The sequence below is a fragment of the Mesocricetus auratus genome, unplaced genomic scaffold (assembly GCF_017639785.1).
Source record: "Mesocricetus auratus isolate SY011 unplaced genomic scaffold, BCM_Maur_2.0 Super-Scaffold_100010, whole genome shotgun sequence".
NCBI classification, from domain to species: Eukaryota; Metazoa; Chordata; class Mammalia; order Rodentia; family Cricetidae; genus Mesocricetus; species Mesocricetus auratus.
Window position 1 is genome coordinate 47,565,786 of NW_024429194.1, and position 21,135 is coordinate 47,586,920.

Consider the following 21,135-nt stretch of genomic DNA (forward strand, 5'->3'; position numbering starts at 1 on the left):
GCGGCGACGGGGGCGGGGGCGGCGGTTGCTCCCAGCCCGGGAGGGTCAGGAGGTGACGGGAGGAGGCGGAGGCAGGAGAAAGAAGGGAGGTCGGGAGGGAGTGTCCGGTCCCTAGGCGCCGACAGCTCCGCCAGACCTCCGGCTCCCCCAGCCCTGCCGCCGCAGCGAGCCCCACGACGCGAGAGGGGAGTCCGCCGGAGCAGAAGGGAGGAAATTCAAAGCGAGTCTACTCAACCTCGTCTTGGCTCCGAGGCCCCGCCATGGAGACCAGCACAATGCGCACGCGCACCGCTCCGGAAGGCGCAGCACAAACGCCCTAAGGTTGGACCTTTCCCGGCCGCCGTCTCCCAGTTCCCTTCCGATTCGTTCAACTCCTTTCCCGTGTTTCCACTCGGCAGCCGGAGGGAGGGACACATGGTCTCCGCCGAATCGGGCTGTTGTTGGGACGATGCATTAAAAAACAAAGAGGTGGGACCTTTGTCACCCAGAATTAAGGCGCGGGAAACAGAATGTCTGGCCGGAGAAGGGAGTTTTAAAAGCAAATAATGGAACCTGAGTGCGGGGTGGCTCAGTAACTAAAACCTACAACTCCCAGTGTTCAGCGCGTCTGCTTCGCGCGCCCTTCTGGGGTTTGTAGTTTCTGAGCTCTGAGTCTGCGCATCCAGCCTGTGGACACCCGTAAAAAATCAGATTCGTGAGTTTCCCCCGTCTTCCTCATCGATTGCGGGTCTAAGTCGATAGTAAGAAACTCGAAAGTGGTAAGGGGCGTGGCCGCTCTTGAGACGGCGCTTTACTGATCGATGTTTCCTCAATCTCGCAATAGGCAGTTGATGAGTGCGGGCTGGGCGCTGTGGAGAGGGTACCTCGTGGTGCGGTCTGAGGAAGCCGGAGGCGGACGGCAGAGCTGGCCTCGTGCTCGTCTGCCTTAGCGCCGCTTGCTTGTCAGCGCGTGTCCTTCCCGCCATGGCACAGCTCCAGGCGCGTTTCTACACCGAGAACAAGAAGTAAGTAAGGGCCTCAGCGCCTGCCTTCCCCGAGCCGACTGGTGTCACCTCCCTTTCGGTGTGGACCTCGTAGTCACTGGTGATTGGGGCTTTGACTAGGCATTAAAGAAGAAACACACACGGCTTTAGTAAAATCGAAGCTGAAAGTTTTAGTAAGTATCTGGCTGGAACTAAAAGGACTTAATGCAAATGAGATAACCTGCGTGCCGGGCAGAAACAAAACTTAAAAATAAAGACGACTTCGTTCGCCCTCCCCTTCCCGTGCCCCTCACTTTTGCCCGGTGTTGTCCCTTTGGCAAACGGTGGACACGTCTTGGCTGGCTTTCGTGAGCTCTTAGCTTGTGTGTGTGGAGGGAACCGGGTTTCGAGTTTGCTGTCTGAATGGTGCACACACTGTTTCGTTACTGGAGGGATGAACAGTGGCAGTTCTAGCTACAGGCTGTCTGTTGATGATGTCTCGTGGTTTCTGGAAGCACAACTTCATGTGCTCTTCTTAGCCACTGTTGAAACTGGATCTCTGAATCTGGGGTTCTTAGAGCTGGCTTTTTATTACTGTGAAGTCAGCCCAGTTACTGACTTGATGAGGTGTATTATGTGTGTATGTCCTATTTAGTGTGATAAAATACTATGACCAAAAGCAGCTTGGGGAGGAAAGGGTTTAGACTCACAGGTTACAGTCATCATCAAAGGAAGCCAAGACAGGAACGTGGAGGCAGGAGCTGAACCCGAAACCATGGAGGAGTGCTGTGCTGTGGCTGGCTCTCCCCATGCCTAGCCAAGCCTGCCTTTTTTAAGACGGGTGGTTCTTCCTCCTACATCAGCCATTATTCCAGAAAATGCTCCCACAGACTTGCCTACAGCCAGTCTAGTGGAGGCATTTTCTTAATTGAAGTTCCCTCTTCTCAGGTGACCTTAGCTTCTGTTGACTTGACAACACTAACCCCTACTCTGTGTGTGTGTGTGTGTGTGTGTGTGTGTGTGTGTGTGTGTGTGTGTATTTTTACCTGTGTTTTTGTGTTCTTATCTGTAAGTAAGTCACATAGATGGCAAATTTACTAATGATGCATACAGTGTGTGTTGAGATTCGGGTGCATCGTTTTAGTAGAATTAATTGTACAACCATCCACCCAATCTATTTTAGAAAAAAAAAATCCATCACTCTTTATTTGCCACTCAGTCCCTTAAATCCTCCCCACCCAAGTCAACGCTTACCTACCTACCATTTATCTCTTGTGTATGTGTCCATTCTGGACATTTTGTATAATGAAGTTAGACAAACTATGTGGTCTTTCGTGGCTGGCATCTTTTGCTTACTGTGTTTTTATAGTTTAATCAATAAAGCAGAATATCATAATACCTCATTAATTTTATGCCTAAATAGTCCATTGTATGGCTCATTTTCTCTTATTGTCCAATTAGACATTTAGGTTGTTTCACTATTTTAGCTATTGTGGATAGTGGCTGTGTAAGCCTTAGTGTATATTTTGTATGTGAACATGTGTAGCCCTGGCTGGCCTAGAATTCACTGTGTAGCTAAGGCTGGCCTCAGACCCACTGATCCACCTGCCCTTGCCTTCCAAATGCTGGGATTAAAGGCCCATGCCACCGTGCTCAATGAACATAGGTTTTCATTGCTCTTTGGTGTTTACCTAAAAGTGTAGTTCTTGGGTCAGGTAAGTCCACATTTAAGTTTCAGATCAACGGCATGCTGTTTTCCAAAACAACCACACCGTTTTCCTTTACCACCGTCAATGAGTGAGGGTCCCCTTCCTCTGTGTCCTCACCATGACTTTATGTGCATCTGATGGTGTGAAGTGACCTTCATTGTGGTTTGTTTCTGTGCCTGTTGATCATTGCTCTTTCTCTAGAAAACTAGCTATTCAAATCCCTTGTCCTTTAAAAAAATGACTTTAGTACTGAATTATAAATGTTCTTTATATATTGTGGATACAAGTTCCTTACCAGATAAATGGTTTGTAAATATTTTCCTATTTCTCTTTGAGTCTCTGTTCAGCCTCCGGTCATATATTCTAATCTACTCTGCACAGCTATAAAGATATAACTAAACAAAGTACTGCTGTTATTCTTAACATGGACCGCTACAGCGGTTCCTTGTCGCCTACACAAAGAATTAAAAGCTACTTCATAGCATATGGTATTTAAAGTACTCTTCATGTCTTTTTTGGTTTTTAGAGACAGGGTTTCTCTGTATTGTTTTGGAGCCTGTCCTGGAACTCGCTTGGTAGACCAGGCTTGGTCTCGAACTCACAGAGATCCACCTGCCTCTGCCTCATGACAGCCTGCTTGATTCTTTAAGAATAAAGACACCTTACTTCATTTTGTTTATGCCTTGTAGCAAATATCTGGCATGAAGTACCCAGTAAATAGTTGTTGAATGAATAAATGCAGCTTTGCTAAAACATTTGTAAACATGATACTGACATATCATTTCGCTGTTATAGATATGCAGTAGATGATGTTCCTTTCTCAATCCCTGCCACCTCTGAAGTTGCTGACCTTAGTAACATCATCAATAAATTGCTGGACACCAAAAATGGTGGGTATACATGTTCCAAGATGTTAGGAGAGGACACAGTTTCCCTCTATAACCCTGGCTGTCCTGCACCTTGCTCTGTAGACCAGGCTGGCCTCAAACTCAGTTATCCACTTGCCTCTGCTCACAACTGTCTGTAACTTTAGGATCAAACACCCTCACACAGACATACATGCAGGCAAAACACCAGTGCTCACAAAATAAAAAAATAAATTTTAAGAAAGAAAAACAAGGGCAGGAGAGATGGCTCAGTGAATAAAATGTTTATGTGGAAGCATGAAGACCAGCGTTCAGATCTCTAGGCCCCACCTGAAAGGCAGGCTAGTCTGATACCCTGCCTATAATCTCAGCACATTGGAAGCAGAGCTGGGGGTCTGTAGAACAAACTGGCTAGCCACACTAACAAAACATCAAGCTGTGGCACGTGAATCAGAAAGACATTCAACATCAGCCTTGAACTTGCACACTCATGCACACATGTATGTAAAAAAGAACAGAGCTAGTTAATACATTCATGTTGATGTGTCTTACCAATCATTTAGGGATCACTAATTTACATGATATAGTAGAGGATAGATGAACATATTAAAGATGATCTGTAGGACCTTGACTTAACTCAGCTAGCTAAAGATGCTTGCTGTCCAGTGGTGTAAGCCTGGTGACCCGAGTTTAATCCTCACAGCCCAAGTAAAAGTGGAGAGACCCAACTCCACAAACTTGTCTTCTGACCTCCACACATAGCACACATGCCCACATATACAACGTAATGAGAAAAATACTTAAAAAAAAAGACACTTTGGAGATGTAATCAACCAAGCCCAGAATGTAAGAAATATAAGATAGTTAACCCACTTTCCTCAATGAAGAAATGAGAATTAAAAGGAGTGGGGCTTTTAAAGATTGAAGAAACACACTAACTAGCTAGGTGCCCCCTTTTAAAACTGTACTCTATAAAATGAGCAGCTGTACATGATGGTATACACCTGTATTCAATTCCAGTGATCTAGAAACTGAGACAATGAGTTGAAGATAGCTCTATCTATCTGTCTAACCTCTAGAGGCTAGCCTGGGCTATGGTAGTGAGTTTGAAGCCAGTGTGGGCTACACAGTAAGACACAGTTTCAAAATACAAGTTAAATTAAAAACCCACATAAATAGTGACAGCACATGTGTAGTAACATTGTTAACATTGTGTTTTAAATCCTATATTTTAGAGATACATAATGCCATTTACAAATGAAATGGTATGATTTCTGAGGTTTGATTTAAAAGAAGCTAGTGAGCCGGGCGTTGGTGGCGCACGCCTTTAATCCCAGCACTCGGGAGGCAGAGGCAGGCGGATCTCTGTGAGTTCAAGGCCACCCTGGTCTACCGAGCGAGTTCCAGGACAGCCTCCAAAACAATGCAGAGAAACCCTGTCTCGAAAAAAAAACAAAAAAAATAAAAAATAAAAGAAGCTAGTGAGAAGATGGAGACAGGAATAGAAATGATTATTGTCGAGTTGTTTAGTATTGGAGTAGGATGTGTGTTCACTGTTATTTATGCTTTTTTATATATTGTAAATCTTCTGCAGAACAAAAGCTTTTTAAAAATTAGATAATGGGCTTCAGGTGGTATTCAAGCTATTGTCTAGCCTTTTGTCCTTTTGTAGTGTATTCAATAAACTACTCTTTTAAAACAAGAAGAAATGAGATTACTAGGGTGTAGTTAGTTCAGTGATAGAACATGTGCTTAGCGTACATATAACCTGGGTTCAGCCCCCAGACCCCTAAATAATTACACCAGCATAAAACCAAGCATAAGTCAACAGAACAAATATATTAGTTCTTTTTTTATTAGGTTTTTTTTTTTTTTTTTTTTTTTTTTTTGGTTTTACAAGACAGGGTTTCTCTGTATTGTTTTGGAGGCTGTGGGTCCAGCCCGGCCTCGAACTCACAGAGATCCACCTGCCTCTGCCTCCCGAGTGCTGGGATTAAAGGCGTGCACCACCACCTCCCGGCAAATATATTAGTTCTTTAGAAATCATGTAGCTGAGTGGCACGGGGGTACATGACTTTGATTGAAGCACTCAGAAGGCAGAGCACTCTGTGAGTTCAAGGCCAGCCTGGTCTACTTAGTGAGTTCTAGGGCAAAGACCCTGTCTCAAAGAAACAAAAATCAACTGTGTGATGCTAGTGCACACCTGTAATCCCAAGACTTGGGAAACAGAGGCAGGCAGATCTCTGAGTTCAAGGTCCACCTAGTCTACAGAGCTATTATACACAGAAACCTTGTCTTGAAAAAAACAAAAACAACAAAAATCCCCAAAATCATTCAGTGTGCTAGGAGTTACAGAGCGACTGGGACAGCAATGGGCACTGTGGACGGGATTGCTTCAGGGTTTCCATACATATGGCACTGATGTTCCTAAGACCCTTACTCTTTTGCAGAGCTCCACAAACATGTCGAGTTCGATTTCCTTATCAAGGGCCAATTTCTTCGATTGCCCTTGGTCAAACACATGGAACTGGAAAACATTTCATCGGTAAGTCCAAGAACTGCTTCTATTTGATTTAATACATTACTAAATATTTTTGAGTAACTACTTATAGAATCAGTCTGAATTGCTTTCAATGTCCAAGAATAATATCTTGGGTTTTTTTGTTGTTTGTGGGCTTTTGTTTTTTGGTTTTTTTTTTTTGTGTGTGTGTTTAAGTAAGTGTAATTTTAAAATGTTTTCTAAAACTCAAAATCAAAACAAAACACAAAAAATCATACCATACACATACCATATAATAAGTAAATGTAATTTTAAAATGTTTTCTAAGACTCAAACCCAAACAATTTACTTACTATATGATATGTGTAGGTACTACAGCCTGCATGTGAAGGTCAGAGAACAATTACTGGGAGAATGGGAGTCAGTTCTCTCTTGTGGGTCCCAGGGATTGAATTTAGGACCTTGGACTTGCTAGCAAGTGTCTCTACTCACGCACCAGAAATTTGAACTTATGTTTCTATATAGCCATCTTTTAGACCCCTTCTAAGAATATTTTACTCAAGAAAATGAGCTAATATCGCCTTTAAATTTGTGAAAGCATGAGTAGGAAAAGGAATAACAAGTGTATGTATATTCATAAAACAGGAGTACAGCAAAATTGCACACATCTCAGAAAAATGTGGGTTAGGTTATAGTGATTGTGATACTCTCTCTGTAATTTTTAAACTTTTTTTTTTTTTTTTTTTTTTGGTTTTTCGAGACAGGGTTTCTCTGTGGCTTTTGGAGGCTGTCCTGGAACTCGCTCGGTAGACCAGGCTGGTCTCGAACTCACAGAGATCCGCCTGCCTCTGCCTCCCGAGTGCTGGGATTAAAGGCGTGCGCCACCAACGCCCAGCTTGTTTTTGGTTTTTCAAGACAGGGTTTCTCTGTAGCCCTGACTGACTTGGAACTTAGTCTGTAGATCATACTGGTTTCACCGAGATCTGCCTACCTCTGCCTCCCAAAAGCTGGGGTTAAAGGTGTGTGCCGCCACCACCCCCCCAGCAAACTCTCTTTAAAGTTGTTTTTATAATTAAGACTATCAACAGGAAGTGGACAGATAGCTCAGTGGTTAAAAGCACTGACTGCTCTTCCAGAGGCTCTGGGTTCAATTCCCAGCACCCACATGGTTGCTAACATCTGTCAGTAACTCGGTCCCAGGAGATCTGACTCCCTCTTCTGGCTTCTTTGGATAACTGCATACATATGGTACACAGATATACATGCAGGCAAGATACCTGTACATGCAAAATAAAAGTAAATAAAATCTAAAATAAAACGAATAGAGCCAAGAGTAATGTATATCTTTAAGTTTGCTAGCCTGGTCTACATAAGAGTTCTAGGCTAACCAGGGTTATATAGTGAGACCCTGTCTAGGGATTATTATTATTATTATTTTCGAGACAAGGTTTTTCTGTATTGTTTTGGACTGTGCCCTGATACTCACTCGGTAGACCAGGCTGGTCTCGAACTCACAGAGATCCACCTGCCTCTGCCTCTTGAGTGCTGGAATTAAAGGCATGCGCCACCAATGTCCGGCTCTGTCTAGGGTTTTTTAAAAGGGGAATATTTGGAGTCAGCAAGATGGCTGAGTAAAGGTGCTAGCTATGAAGCGTGATGACCCGAGTTCTTCCCCAGGACCCACATGGTAGAAGGAAAGCGCCAACTCCTACAAGTTGTCCTTTGACCTCCATGTACACTTGGAATGCATAGATGCACACACACACACACACACACTAAACTGTTTAGAATATATTTTGTAATTTCCCCTATGTTTTGTGATTTTAAAATGTATACAGAGCAAACATCGTTTTGGCTGTTTTTAAGAGTGCGGTTCGTTAATGTGAAGTACGGTACTGTGCAGCTATCGCCACTACCTATCTCCAGCGCTCTTTCATCATCCTGAACAGATGCTCTCCCCTCATGGAAAAATGCTTGTCTGACCTTTTTGTGTATCTAAATATTTTCTTACATAAAAGCTCTCCTTTGGGGAGCTAGAGAGAAGGTCCAGTGCTGCTCTTCCAGAGAACCTGAGAACCTGAGTTCAGTTCCCAGTACCCACACTCCAGCTCCAGAGGACTCTAGGTTCCACCCAAACTCATGTGCACATGCCCACATATATACACATAATTAAAGTAAAAACTAAATCTTTTTATAAGCTCTCTTCTTATTCCTACTTTTAATATAAGTTTTCTAAGTCTACTAACTCTTATATTCTTAGCTTAATGTGAAGACAAAGAAAATCTTGACTTTTTAAATGGCTCCCAAATTTTGTGTCTTCAAAGTAATATTTAAAAACTGTTCACTGATTTTTTTTTTCTGTTCTTTGTGTGACTAGGAAGAGGTTGTGGAACTAGAATACGTGGAGAAGTACACTGCACCCCAGCCAGAGCAATGCATGTTCCATGATGACTGGATAAGCTCCATTGAAGGGGCAGAAGAATGGTATGCAATGTGAATGTGCTTGTTTTCTTTCTCTCTAGTTTTTGTTTTTGTTTTTTGTTTTTTCGAGACAGGGTTTCTCTGTATTGTTTTGGAGCCTGTTCTGGAACTCTCTTTGTAGACCAGGCTGGCCTCGAACTCACAGAGATCTGTCTGCCTCTGCCTCCCAAGTGCTGGGATTAAGGGCGTGCACCACCAACGCCCAGCTTCTCTCTTTTTTTAAAGATTTATTTATGTATTATGTATATAGTGATCTGTCAGCATGTCAGAAGAGGGCATCAGATCTCATTATACATGGTTATGAGCCATCATGGGGTTGCATGGAATTGAACTCAGGACCTCTGGAAGATCAGTCAGTGCTCCTCTAACTTCTGAGCCATCTCACCAACCTGCTTTTTTGTTTCTTATGTACATCCTTCAGTCTTTGTCATCCATAGTGTGACTGTTTCTCCCTGATTCCTTTTTCTTCATTAAATCAACTTTGTGCTATGTGTATTTGTGACCATAACAACAAGGCTTTTGCAGTTGTATTCAAGAAGAAAGCAAGTGTTTATTATTAGATTTTCTTTGTTTCAAAATGTTGTGATATTTGTATTCTATGTAAATCAACAGTAATTGATACTTAAGACCAGAGAAAAACACTGTTTCATAGAGGATAAAAATTAATTTTTAATGGCCACAGATCTCCCTACCTGCTACCATGAAGATTCAAACATGCTACTGTAGGGCTAGCATGGGCAGTCTGGAGTCAAAGAGGTATGGATGTCTTAGATCAGTGGTTCTCAACCTTCCTAATGCTGAGACCTCATCTTGTGGTGACCCCCAACCATAAGATTATTTCCTTGCTACTTCATAACTGTAATTTTTGTTACATTTTTGAGACATAATATAAATATCTGAAATGCAAGATACCTGATATGTGGGTCTAGACCCATGGGTTAAGAACAGGGGTTCTCTGTAACTTCGGAGCCTGTCCTGGAGTTCCCTAAGTACACCAAGTGTTGGGATTAAAGGTGTACCATCATGCCTGACTTGGTGTTTCTTTTATTCTTTGTGATTTTTCCCTTTTGCTTTGGTATTGTGGGGTATGTGTGTGGTAATGGACATCAGATCGAGAGGCTTTTACTTGCTGACCGAGCTACATCTCATCCCTGTTTTTCTCTTAAATAGTTTTCAGGGTTTTAGGCTTTACACACAGTTTGCATTGCTTTGGTGAAATTTATAGCATTTGCAACAATAAAAGTGAAATCTCATATTGTTTTAGTAGTTCAGAAATTTAGTGTAACATCTGAGCTGTTGTTATGCTTTGAAGTTTTGTTCTTCATATTAAAGTTTACCCTTTATTAAAGTTGCCATAGGAACAAGTGATTTTTCAGGGCTTCAAAAGTCATCTTTTTGTATTTCATAGCATTTTTTTTCCCATTGTAGGATCCTGTCTGGTTCTTATGATAAGACTTCTCGGATCTGGTCCTTGGAAGGAAAGTCAATAATGACAATTGTGGGACATACAGATGTTGTGAAAGATGTGGCTTGGGTGAAAAAAGGTAGGACTCTACTTTAAAAGGAATCTTAAGTGTTTAAAATTGGACTAATTTTAGTCTAGCAAAAGAATGTTTGGGTGAAAAATGCTTCAAGCCTCAGTTGATACACCGCAGTCTTTCAGAAATGTCTACTCAAGAAGGACAGTAATAAATATTGAATTTTATTTTTTGAGACAGGGTTTCTCTGTAACCTGGCTGTCCTGGAACTCTCTCAGTAGACCAGACTGGCTTCAAACTCAAAGAAATCTACCTGCCTCTGCCTCCTGAGTGCTGGGATCAAAGGCATGTGCCACCAACCCCTGGCAATAAGTTTTTTTTCTTGTGGGAAGTTTTATTGGTGGGGGGGCGGTGAGACAGAAAAGAAGAGACATGGGGGGGGGTGAAACAAGAGAAGGAGGAGGCAGGAAAAGTCCTGTCTGCCCCAGGGCAACTGCAGGAAACAGAGAGAGAGCAAGAGTTAATATTTTTTTAAATCCATAGGTTGCTCTTTTTCCCCCTGATCCTGGAGACTGAGCCGTGAATTTTGTGCATGCTGGGCAAGCATACTGCTGCTGAGCCATATTCCTAGCTCTCGATCCATAAATTTACAGAAGTAACTCTTTACTAAAATTGCCTGCATTTTCAAGTTATTAAGTGTATTGTTTTCCTATTTTAAGAATCTTCCCCTTTAGGTAACAGCAGGGAGTAGGGAGGTGGTATGGTCTCAGAGTCTCACTGTGTAGCCTTGGCTGACCTAAAACCTGTCACCCTTCTGCCTCAGCCTCCTGAGGGCTGGGATTACAGATGCACACTATTTACAAAAATACTAAACGATGAAAAGTAAGATGCAGTTAAGAGTTTGTAGTAACTTCTTTTTTCTCTTTTCTTTAGACAGTTTATCCTGCTTACTACTGAGTGCCTCAATGGATCAGACTGTTCTCTTATGGGAATGGAATGTGGAGAAGAACAAAGTGAAAGCCCTACACTGCTGCAGAGGTCATGCTGGGAGTGTGGACTCCATAGCAGTCAATAGCTCAGGAACTAAAGTGAGAAGCAGTGTGTGTGCGTGCGTGCGTGTGTGTGATGATTTAACTTCCATAACAGAGGCTAAAAAGACTTTAGATCCAAAGTAAATACAATAAAAAAGATAGATTTATTTGATTTACCTCTTCAGTCTAGGTATCTGTCTGTAATATATAAATTACATTTTAAAAATTGGATTAAGCCCAGTGGTGGTGTAGACAGATGGATCTTTGAGTTTGAGGTAAACCTATTCTACAAGGTGAGTTCCAGGACAGTCAGGGCTACACACACACACACACACACACACACACACACACACACACACACACACACACACACACACACACACACACACACGAGAGGGGTGGGAGGAAGAGGAGAATCAAGTAAACTAGTCCAGGACAGTCAGGGCTACACACACACACACACACACACACACACACACACACACACACACACACACACACACACACACACACACACACACACACAGACTAATGTTAACAGCCTATTTGTCAGTGTGGACATACATCTTGTACTTATAGCAGAACTAAATGCTCAGTCCCTTACTTTTGTTTTTGATACAGGGTCTTACTGTAGCCTAGGTTGTCCTGGAATTCTCCTTATGTTGTTCTGTGTGGTTTTATATCCCTGTCAATTGGCTTGCTTTAGCCCCCTGAGTACTGGGATTACAGGCATGAAGCCACCATGACCTATTCTTTATGATAGCAAAATGGATACAAACCAGAAAGTAATAAAGTAATAACTTCATTGACTTATGAAGGGTTGCAAACCCTTAGCTTTTGTAAGTTCCCTTTGCTGCATTGGGTAATTCCATATTTAAGAGTGTTCTACAACTTGGAGTAACAAAGAATGCTTGATGCAGTCAAAGATAAAGGTTTATGATTTATCTTGAATCAGGGAGTTTATATGTCATTGAGTATAGATTTAAATGAATTAACCATTCTTGTCTTTGGGCTAGGAAATTAGGAGACCTATATTTTGCTTATACATGGGCAGAAATTGATCTTCAATTTGTTAAAGCTCAAGAGAAAATTTGATTGTGATAGCCAAAGAAAGAATAAACAAGCCAGAACAAGAAGGTGATGATACATTTGGGCCTCAAGAATCCTCTGGAATGGAGGCTAAATGTAACTGGTAGATTCAACCTTTCCTGTGTTTCCAAATCACCTTTGTTCAATTTGAACCATTTTCTGGTTTTCTCTACATGAAATACTTCCTAGTGTTATCCTGTACTATTTGTTTCTTGGGGGCCGGTGGGAAGTTACTTTTATTTTGTTTCCCTTAGGAAAAGTCTAACTTTATTTCTCAGGGTTTATTTATAAAGATTCTAGAAGCAGAACAGATCTATTAGTGTAGTGTAGGTTTGTTGCCCACTTTTACCTAAGCAGCTGTGCAGGATGCAGGTACATAAAAGTATGGCAGCTGGTTGCCATGGAGACCAAGGCTACAGCTTCCAAAAGACTGGAAGCCAAATATATGATTATCTAGTAGTAAAGGTTACAGAGCCTGTGTACAAAGAAATGAAACAAGCAAAGCAAAACTTTGAAAGTAAAGGGAACAGGGGACAAATAATGTAAGTTATTACATATGCTTTCTCCTTTGTCTGTGTCTAGTTTTGCAGTGGCTCCTGGGATAAGATGCTAAAGATCTGGTCTACAGGTATAAATTTTTTTTGTAATTTTGACTTATTAATCATGTTTCTAGAATTTTAGTGAGGGACTTTTATTTCTCATATTTGCTGTAAAAATAGGCCAATGTGAGTGTGGAGGGGCGGTGGTGGCGCATGCCTTTAATCCCAGCACTTGGGAGACAGAGGAAGGCGGATCTCTGAGTTCGAGACCAGCCTGGTCCAGAAGAGCTATTTCCAGAACAGCCTCCAAAGCCACAGAGAAACCCTGTCTCAAAAACAACAAAAAGACCATTATTAGTATATTTCTGTTTTAAGATTTTTGGTTCTTGTTTTAACCCTACCACCTCTTTATGTAATAGTTGCTGATTTGATACATATATAACAAATTGTCTTAGATCCCCGAATGCATTTAATTTAAAGGCCTGGAAATGGTTTTTTGAATAATTTTGACTTATTTTAAGTCGCTTAAAAAGAGCTTTGAGTGTCTGGAGAGATGCTCAGTGATTAAGAGTACTTGCTGCTTTTGCAGAGGACCAGGTTAGTTCAGGCACTCAAATAGCAGCTCACAGCTGTCCTCGACTACAGTTTCGGGCAATCTGACACCTTTTGGCTCCTGGGCACCAGGCACACGTGGCACATACACATAAATGTAGGCAAAACACCATACACATAAAAATCTGTTTAAGCCAATTTTTTGAGGCAGTGTCTTTTTATATATCCCTCACTGTCTTAAAGCCTGGCCTGGCATTGGCTGTATAGACCAGCCTGGCTTCAAACTTGTGGTGCTCCTGCCTCTGCATACCAAATGTTGGGATTATAGTCATTCACCACCATACCTAGCTGACTTTGAAAATAGATTAAAAACACAGTGAAGGAGAGGACACATTCTTGAGAGAAGTTAAAAAATACTGATGGGAACAGAAGAAGAGGGGATCCCACACAAATTCTTAAATTTTGAAACCTAGCAGCTGGAACTGTTTCTACATATATAAAAAGTTCAGAAGACCCCATTACTTCTGATGGAATTGCTGTTTACAGTTTAGACTCCAATTAAAGCTAACAAAGTAGTTAATGGGCCAGGCATTGGTGCGCATGCCTCGGGAGGCAGAGGCAGAGGCAGGCGGATCTCTGTGAGTTCAGGGCCAGCCAGGTCTACAGAGACAGTTCCAGGACAGCCTCCAAAACAATACAGAGAAACCCTGTCTCAAAAACCATAAAAGGAAAAAAAAAGGAGTTAAGGGGCTCAGAACCAGTTTGAGCAACTTTAAGTAATTGTGTGTAATACATCAGAAAATCGCTTCCCGGCCTTTTGGCTAAGATCAAGTGTAGTAATACATCAGAAAATATACATATTTGTAGATGTTATAAAAATGCTTAAAGCAAAACAATTTTTGAAGAAGAAAGTAGTTAAGTTTCAATTGTTTTGCTTTTGTGAAATGTCTTATTCTTTGATAGTATCAGGTAAATGAGATACTGTTTGGTACCAACTATTACTGTTAAGAGATTTATAATCTAGTTAGGAAAAAGTATGTCAATATTCATGAAAGGTACAAAACACTAAAATCTATAGTTTCAGTCTTAGCCTAACTAAATGATGTTTATAATAGAGATATTTTCAAACTAAAAAAAAAAAGAAAAAACAGCCTGGCGTTGGTGGTGCACGCCTTTAATCCCAGCATTCAGGAAGCAGAGGTAGGCGGATCTCTGTTAGTTTGAGGCCAGCCTGGTCTACAGAGCGAGTTCCAGGACAGCCTCCAAAACAATACAGAGAAACCTGTATCGAAAAACCAAAAAAAAGAAAAAGAAAAAACATCCAAGGACCTGGAAGTAAAACTCAGTGATAAGTATTTGCCTGGATGTGGCTTTGATCTCTAGCACCACAAAGCAACTGTGAAGGGGTTTTCTTTTTTATAAAAGGAAATAATGCGATTAAACATGGCTGTAGTACATCTTTTAACCTGAGCTTTCCTTTTTTCCTGCATGGCATACAGTATGGTCATAGTCTGGATTAAGCTAGAAGCAACTTTTCATAATTATGATGAAATGGTCAATATTTATAACAATGACCATAAAAACAGAGTAAGATTTCCAACTGCTTGATTTTAAGTTTTTTTTTTTTTTTTAAAGTATGCCTTTTAAAAAGTCCTTGTCCATGTTTGCCTGTCCAGGAAATGTTTTTGCTTTTGGTGCTACTAAAGGTTGAGTCTAGTACCATATGCATGTTGGTCAGGCGCTTTACCACTGGATTACAGTCCTCCAGGCGTCAGATAAGATGCTTATATACAGTTTTATGATAACCAAAACAACAAGGAATATACATTCCCTAATAAGTGAAAAAAGGGAGAAAACTGTATACCCAGAATATAGGACATTTCTTGCAGTTTGCTATTGACTAAGTTTTTCAATATCAAATATTTGCAGTCCCTACAGATGAAGAAGATGAAATGGAAGAATCCACAAATCGGCCAAGAAAGAAGCAGAAAACAGAGCAATTGGGACTAACAAGGGTAAGTTTGTTTTTTTTTTCTTAATTAAAATATAATCACATTATTTTCTCCCTTCCCTGTCCAACCTCCAGCTCCCTTCATGTATATATCCCCCCAAAAAACCTGGCCTCTGTTTTGTTTCTTTGGTACTGTTACCTATATGTGTATAAATGCATAAATATTATAATACAACATGCTGACATGAATATAAAAACTGCTGAAAATAAGGTGGGCCTGGAGAAATGGCTCAGCAGTTAAGAACACTAGCTGCTCTTCCAGAGGACCCAGGTTCATTTCTCAGTCCCAAATGGCAGCTCATAATTTCCTGTAACTCCAGATCCAGAGGCTCTGATCATTCTTCTGGCCTTCTCTTGCATCAGGCATGCACGTGATATACAAGGGGTCCTTGATTAAACATAGACCAGTCAGCCTTGACAGCTGACACTTATCTACTGAGCCCCTTCATATCTTAAAATAAAGACAGATATCTGTCTTGGAGGATTACTATAAAAACAAAATAATCCACTGGGCAAAAAACCTGGCACTTTGGACATTATGTATCCCTGGCTGGCCTGGAACTCAGAGATCTGCCTGCCCCTGCCTCCTGAGTGCTGGAATAAAGCTGAGCACCACCACACCTGACCCTAAAATCTTCTCTTGTTTCAATAACTCTGTGATGAAATGATTTTCCCTTTTGGGGACCTTTCATTTCTAGACTCCTTTGGTGACCCTCTCTGGCCACACAGAAGCAATTTCCTCAGTACTTTGGTCAGATACTGAAGAAATCTGCAGTGCATCTTGGGATCACACAATTAGAGTGTGGGATGCTGAGTCTGGTGGTCTTAAGTCAACTTTGGTAAGACTGAATTTTGGTGTTCCTCTGATTACCATTGGTCTTTTCAGTAACAAATTTCTAAAGGTGGTTACTTTCAGCCCTCTGTGCTTAATTGTTCTTTCTTTTTATTTTCAGACAGGAAATAAAGTGTTTAATTGTATTTCCTATTCTCCCCTTTGTAAACGTTTGGCATCTGGAAGCACAGATAGGCACATTAGACTGTGGGATCCCCGAAGTAAAGGTATGTTGTATCCAGTGGGGAATATTAGAAAAAATTTAAAAAGATAAGTTTCTTCAAATATTCTTCTGTTTCTCTTTCCTAAAATCTATTGCATTTTCTTTTCATTCAGATGGTTCTTTGGTGTCGCTGTCACTCACCTCACATACAGGCTGGGTTACATCAGTAAAGTGGTCTCCTACCCATGAACAGCAGCTGATTTCAGGCTCTTTAGATAACATTGTCAAGCTGTGGGATACAAGAAGGTAAATGTTGGTACTAGAACCATGGTTTAACTGTTAAGAGCACTTGCTGTTCTTCCAGAAGACCCAGGTTTCATTCACTACCTGACAGGACAAATACTAATACTCACAAAAAATCCCAGGATTGGGCTGCAGGCATAGCTCAGTAAGTAAAGTGTTTGCTTTGCATGAATGAGGACCCGGAACCCAAATAAATAGTGAATGGTAGGTGTGCTAGTGATCTTAGCACTGCGGAGACAAGACATGGGAATACCTGGAAACTGCTAGCTACTAACCTAGCTTACTTAGTGAATCTCAGGCTAGTGAGACACCTTGTCTCAAAAGAAAACAGGTGGACAGCACCTGAGGAATAAACCCAGGGTTGTCCTCTTACCTGAATACATGTGATTCTGTATACACATGCACACACATGAATGTGCACACAGATGTACTTACAAAGCCCAGGAACAAAGGCATTTTATTCATATTAATATTAGTATGTTTTTGGTCCTTATTTTCATAGCACAATCAATAAAAACCCAGAGATAGATAATGGAGTTCAAGCTGAAGATCAGAAAAGCAAAGCAGCCAGCCACTAGAAAATTCTCACCTCTACCAAGGCTGGGGTGATCCTGTCCTCAGCCTGAATACAGATTAGTGCTAGGACTAAAGGTGTGTACCACCACCGCCCAGCTTCTATGGCAAACTTGAGTGGCTTCTGGGACTAAGGGTGTGAGCCACCACTGCCTGGCCTCTCTGGCTAACTAGTGTGGCTAGCTTTGCATTCTGATCTTCAGGCAAGCTTTATTTGTTAGATCATAGATAAAATATCACTGCATATTTTTACCCTTGTTTTAAAAATAAAGCTACAGCTTCTGAAATCTATCTTTCTGACTTTTTTTTATAAAGCAAGAGAAAAAGTTTTAATTATCTAGAACTTCAATAGAAATTCTATTATGAAAGATATAATAAAATATGTATCTTTAAAAATAACTAGATGCCAGAGGAATCTTATTCATAGGCTAATACTGTGGTACTAGTATATACAGAATATCTAGGTTAAAATGTACCCATAACTTAAGAGTTAGAAGAGGCAACTTTAACTGCGTACCCATTTGTGTACTTTTTACCTTAAATCTGCCCCCCAAGCACTTTATCTTAGGGTTTAGATGTCTTAATTGACATTTTTATGACAGTTAATGTAGTTTCTGGTCGTAGCAATAAGTATTATGAACAAAGCAGAAGAGAGTACAGCTGCACTTTGGCAAGACTTTCTCTTTGAAGAAATTACACATTTTGCACATTTTGAAGGTGTGTACATGTCGAGCAGGACTTGGCAAGACTGAGGGTTTGTTTGATACAGGGACCAAGAATAGAAGCTGAAAGACCATTGTTATTCAAGGACAGCTCAGGGAGCATAGAATGTGGTGGTAGCATCAGGGATAAGTGATTTTGTTCTAGATATATCTTGAATTTAGGTCTTTGGCAAGATAATTTCTTATGGATTAAATGTGAAGATGGGAATCAAAGAAAATTGCCCATGTTTGCTATGTAGTGAGATAAGAAAAAGGCACTGGAGAAATGACTCAGTGGTTAAGAGTAATGGCTGCTCTCGCAGAAGACCTGGATTCAACTCCCAGCACCCACATGGTGGCCCACACCATCCAGTCCCAGGGGACTCCAAGTCTGGATATATGGTGCACAGACATATACACAGGCAAACACCCATACACAAAATAAAAATATTTGTTTTATAATTTAAGAAAATCGGATTATGAAAGAAATGCGAGAGTTTTGATTTGATTGTGTCTGTTGCCCACTGACTTTCATGTATTTAGATAGTAGACACATCAAACTCAAAGGAAAAGTTTGGGATAGAAATTTAAAGTGTAGAAGTGTGAAACGGGCCTTATTGTGATTGTTTTTGCATCTGAATGGCATTTTTTTTGCATGCTTGTTATAAGACATCTGCAGTAAAGTCCAGCAAAGTTTTGAGAAAGTATTAGTAATTACTCGCGTGTGTATTAAAACACTGATGCATTTAACGTGTGTTTTCATCTTTAGTTCTAAGGCTCCTCTCTATGACCTAGCTGCTCATGAAGACAAAGTTCTAACTGTGGACTGGACAGACACGGGGGTAAGGATTTACAAATTACTTAGTGAAAAAAAGAGAGGATAGACCTGATGTTTAAAGTTACAGGATCTTTTTGTTTGGTTTGGTTTTTCCTCTGGCTGTCTGGAACTCAGTGTAGACCCTGTTGTCTTCAATCTCAGAGATCTGCCTGTCTCTGCCTCCTTCCTGAGTGCTGGAATTAAAGGCATGTGTTACCACTGCCCAGTTTAAAGTTAGCAGTTTTAATATTTCTGATTTTTATAATTTTTACATCCCATACCAAAAACCTAAAAACAGATTTGTTCTTTAAGAGTAATAAAAGTTGAAAATTTTAAAATAGGTCTCTCCCCCCAATATCATTTTACTTCTTTTGGTCCTGGGAACTGAACCCCAAGCTTCTCATTATGCTAGGCAAGTAGTCTACTACTTGGCTATATACCTAGTCCTGTTTTTTTTGTTTTGTTTTGTTTTGATTTTTCCTTTCCTCTTTTTGATACAGGGTCTTATGGGGCCAGGCTGTCTTTGAGTTTATTGTATAGCTGAAGATAACCTTGAACTGATTCTCCTGTATCCACTTCTCAAATGCTGGGGTTATAGGCATGAACCAGCACACTAGCCCTTTTTCTTATTTTGAGATAGGATGTCAAAAGTTGCCCAGGCTAGCTTGGAATTTATTCCAGCACAGGCAGACCTTAAACTTGTAATTTGCTGTCGCAGCCTTCTTAGTAGCTGGTGTTAGAGACCTGTGTTGGTCCAGGTACATCACGAATATCTTAATGAGACATTGTTTACAAATCCCGTCTGGTTCATAAGTTCACTACTTCAGATTGATGGTATCACAGTATTTCTTGTTTAAAATGCCTGTTTTAGAAGGTTTTTTTTTTTTTTTTTTTTTTGTGAGACCAGGTCTTGCTGTGTAGCCCTGGCTGGTCTCATCTCACAGCAACTCCCTCCCTCAGCCTCCTGAGTGCTAGGATTATATAAATTATTTTACATAATAACTATGGATTACAAAATGTACTTTAAAATTATAATCATTTAGCCGAGCGGTGGTGACGCACGCCTTTAATCCCAGCACTCGGGAGGCAGAGGCAGGCGGATCTCTGTGAGTTCGAGGCCAGGCTGGATTGACAGCCTCCAGAAAAATACAGAGAAACCCTGTCTCGGAAAACCAAAAAAAAAAAAATTATAATCACTTTATGTGCATATATAAGCTCTTGTTGCTGAATTCTTTCAGGATTATGTCCTAGAGCTATATGACATAATTTGCCGTGTATATTTGCAGCAAATACGCTCTTTTAAAAACTTGGTATATTTCTGAGTGTGGTAGCTCACACCCATTATCCCAATTCTAGGGAGGCTGAAGCAGGAAGATTGCTCCAAATTTGAGTTCAGCTTAGTGTAAAAACTATTTTCAAAAGTCAAATGAAGCCTTTGTTTTTTAAGAGGATAAAACTATTTTAGTTTATTATATACTTTGGCAAATACTTTGTTGGAAGTACACTAGCATACTATGTCTCAAGCAAAATGACTGACTGCTTTTAATGTTTTGTATACTGTATAGTGATGCAGATGGAGCATCCCTTCTCTGAAATGCATTTCAGACTTTGGAATATTTGCACATTTATGAGATATCTTAGAGTAGGACCCAAATTGAAATGGGAACTTCTTCTTTGTTTCTAATGCCTAGCTATTGGCCATTCAAGCTTTTTATTAGACCAATCAGGCACTTTAGGCAGGCAAAACAACACATCTTTACATCATTAAAATTGGCCCAGAGCCTTATGTGTGCTCAGCATGAGCTCCAACTGTGAGCTCCACATCCACCCTACATTGCAGATCTTTGGATTGGGGCTATGTATATGACATCATGGTAGAAGCAAAGAGGTATCTATAAAGTACAGGATATGCATACTGTGTGAACAATAACTTACCAGGCAATGGTGGCGCACACCTTTAATCCCAGCACTGGGGAGGCAGAGGCAGGCAGATCTCTGTAAGTTCAAAGCCAGCCTGGTCTACCGAGGGAGTTCAAGAACAGCTGGAGGTACACAGAGAAACCCTGTCTCGAATAACCAAACAAAATCAAAGTCATATTTAATCATGTCTAGCTACTGTATATTTGTATTTACTTTTCTCTCTCTTTTTACACAGCTACTTCTGAGTGGAGGAGCAGACAACAAATTGTATTCCTACAGATATTCACCTACTACCTCCCATGTAGGGGCTTGAAAATGAATAATTGATCAAAGACTTTCTTGTTGGGTTTTGTTGTTTTTTTATTGTCTTACTGTGTGTAGTAAACAATGTGAATGCAATTGTAGAGGGCTTAGTTGGGAGAGGGCTTGCCTAAAATGTCCAAAGCCCTGAGTACTGTCTCTTTCAAAAGAAAGTCAGTGTGGTGTTACATTCCTGTAATCCCAGGACCTGGGAGGTTAGCAGCAAGAAAATCAGAGATTCAAGGTCATCCCTACTGTATAGTAATCCCCTACTGTATAGTAAACTCCAAGGTAGCAGGGATTACATG

At 40.8% G+C, this 21,135-nt stretch overlaps 2 protein-coding genes and 1 pseudogene across 14 annotated transcripts in view; 2 read left to right on the forward strand and 1 right to left on the reverse strand.

The window, feature by feature from the left end:
• Carf (calcium responsive transcription factor) overlaps positions 1-335 on the reverse strand; it is a 55,087-nt gene extending 54,752 nt beyond the window's left edge. For all 10 annotated transcript variants that reach the window (XM_040753513.1, XM_040753515.1, XM_040753512.1 and 7 more), the window contains exon 1: positions 236-335. The gene's annotated coding sequence lies outside the window, so the exon portion shown is untranslated. The remainder of the gene's footprint in view (positions 1-235) is intronic.
• Wdr12 (WD repeat domain 12) lies at positions 55-20,859 on the forward strand. 4 transcript variants are annotated; one of them, XM_013113786.3, is made up of 14 exons: positions 55-321; positions 824-1,004; positions 3,467-3,561; positions 5,988-6,082; positions 8,415-8,521; positions 9,947-10,062; positions 10,930-11,084; positions 12,699-12,744; positions 15,137-15,222; positions 15,917-16,057; positions 16,172-16,277; positions 16,387-16,519; positions 18,560-18,632; positions 20,763-20,859. In XM_013113786.3, exons 2-14 carry the CDS (start codon positions 964-966, stop codon positions 20,838-20,840), a joined length of 1,272 nt encoding a protein of 423 aa, XP_012969240.1. In that variant the 5' UTR covers positions 55-321; positions 824-963; the 3' UTR covers positions 20,841-20,859. The 4 variants fall into 4 exon arrangements, with proteins under 4 accessions (XP_012969240.1, XP_012969242.1, XP_005070651.1 ...); XM_013113788.3 differs by lacking the exon at positions 55-321 and adding an exon at positions 344-468; XM_005070594.4 differs by lacking the exon at positions 55-321 and adding an exon at positions 523-740.
• LOC121143019 lies at positions 14,009-14,131 on the forward strand (annotated as a pseudogene).
• Positions 20,860-21,135: the final 276 nt, after the last annotated feature.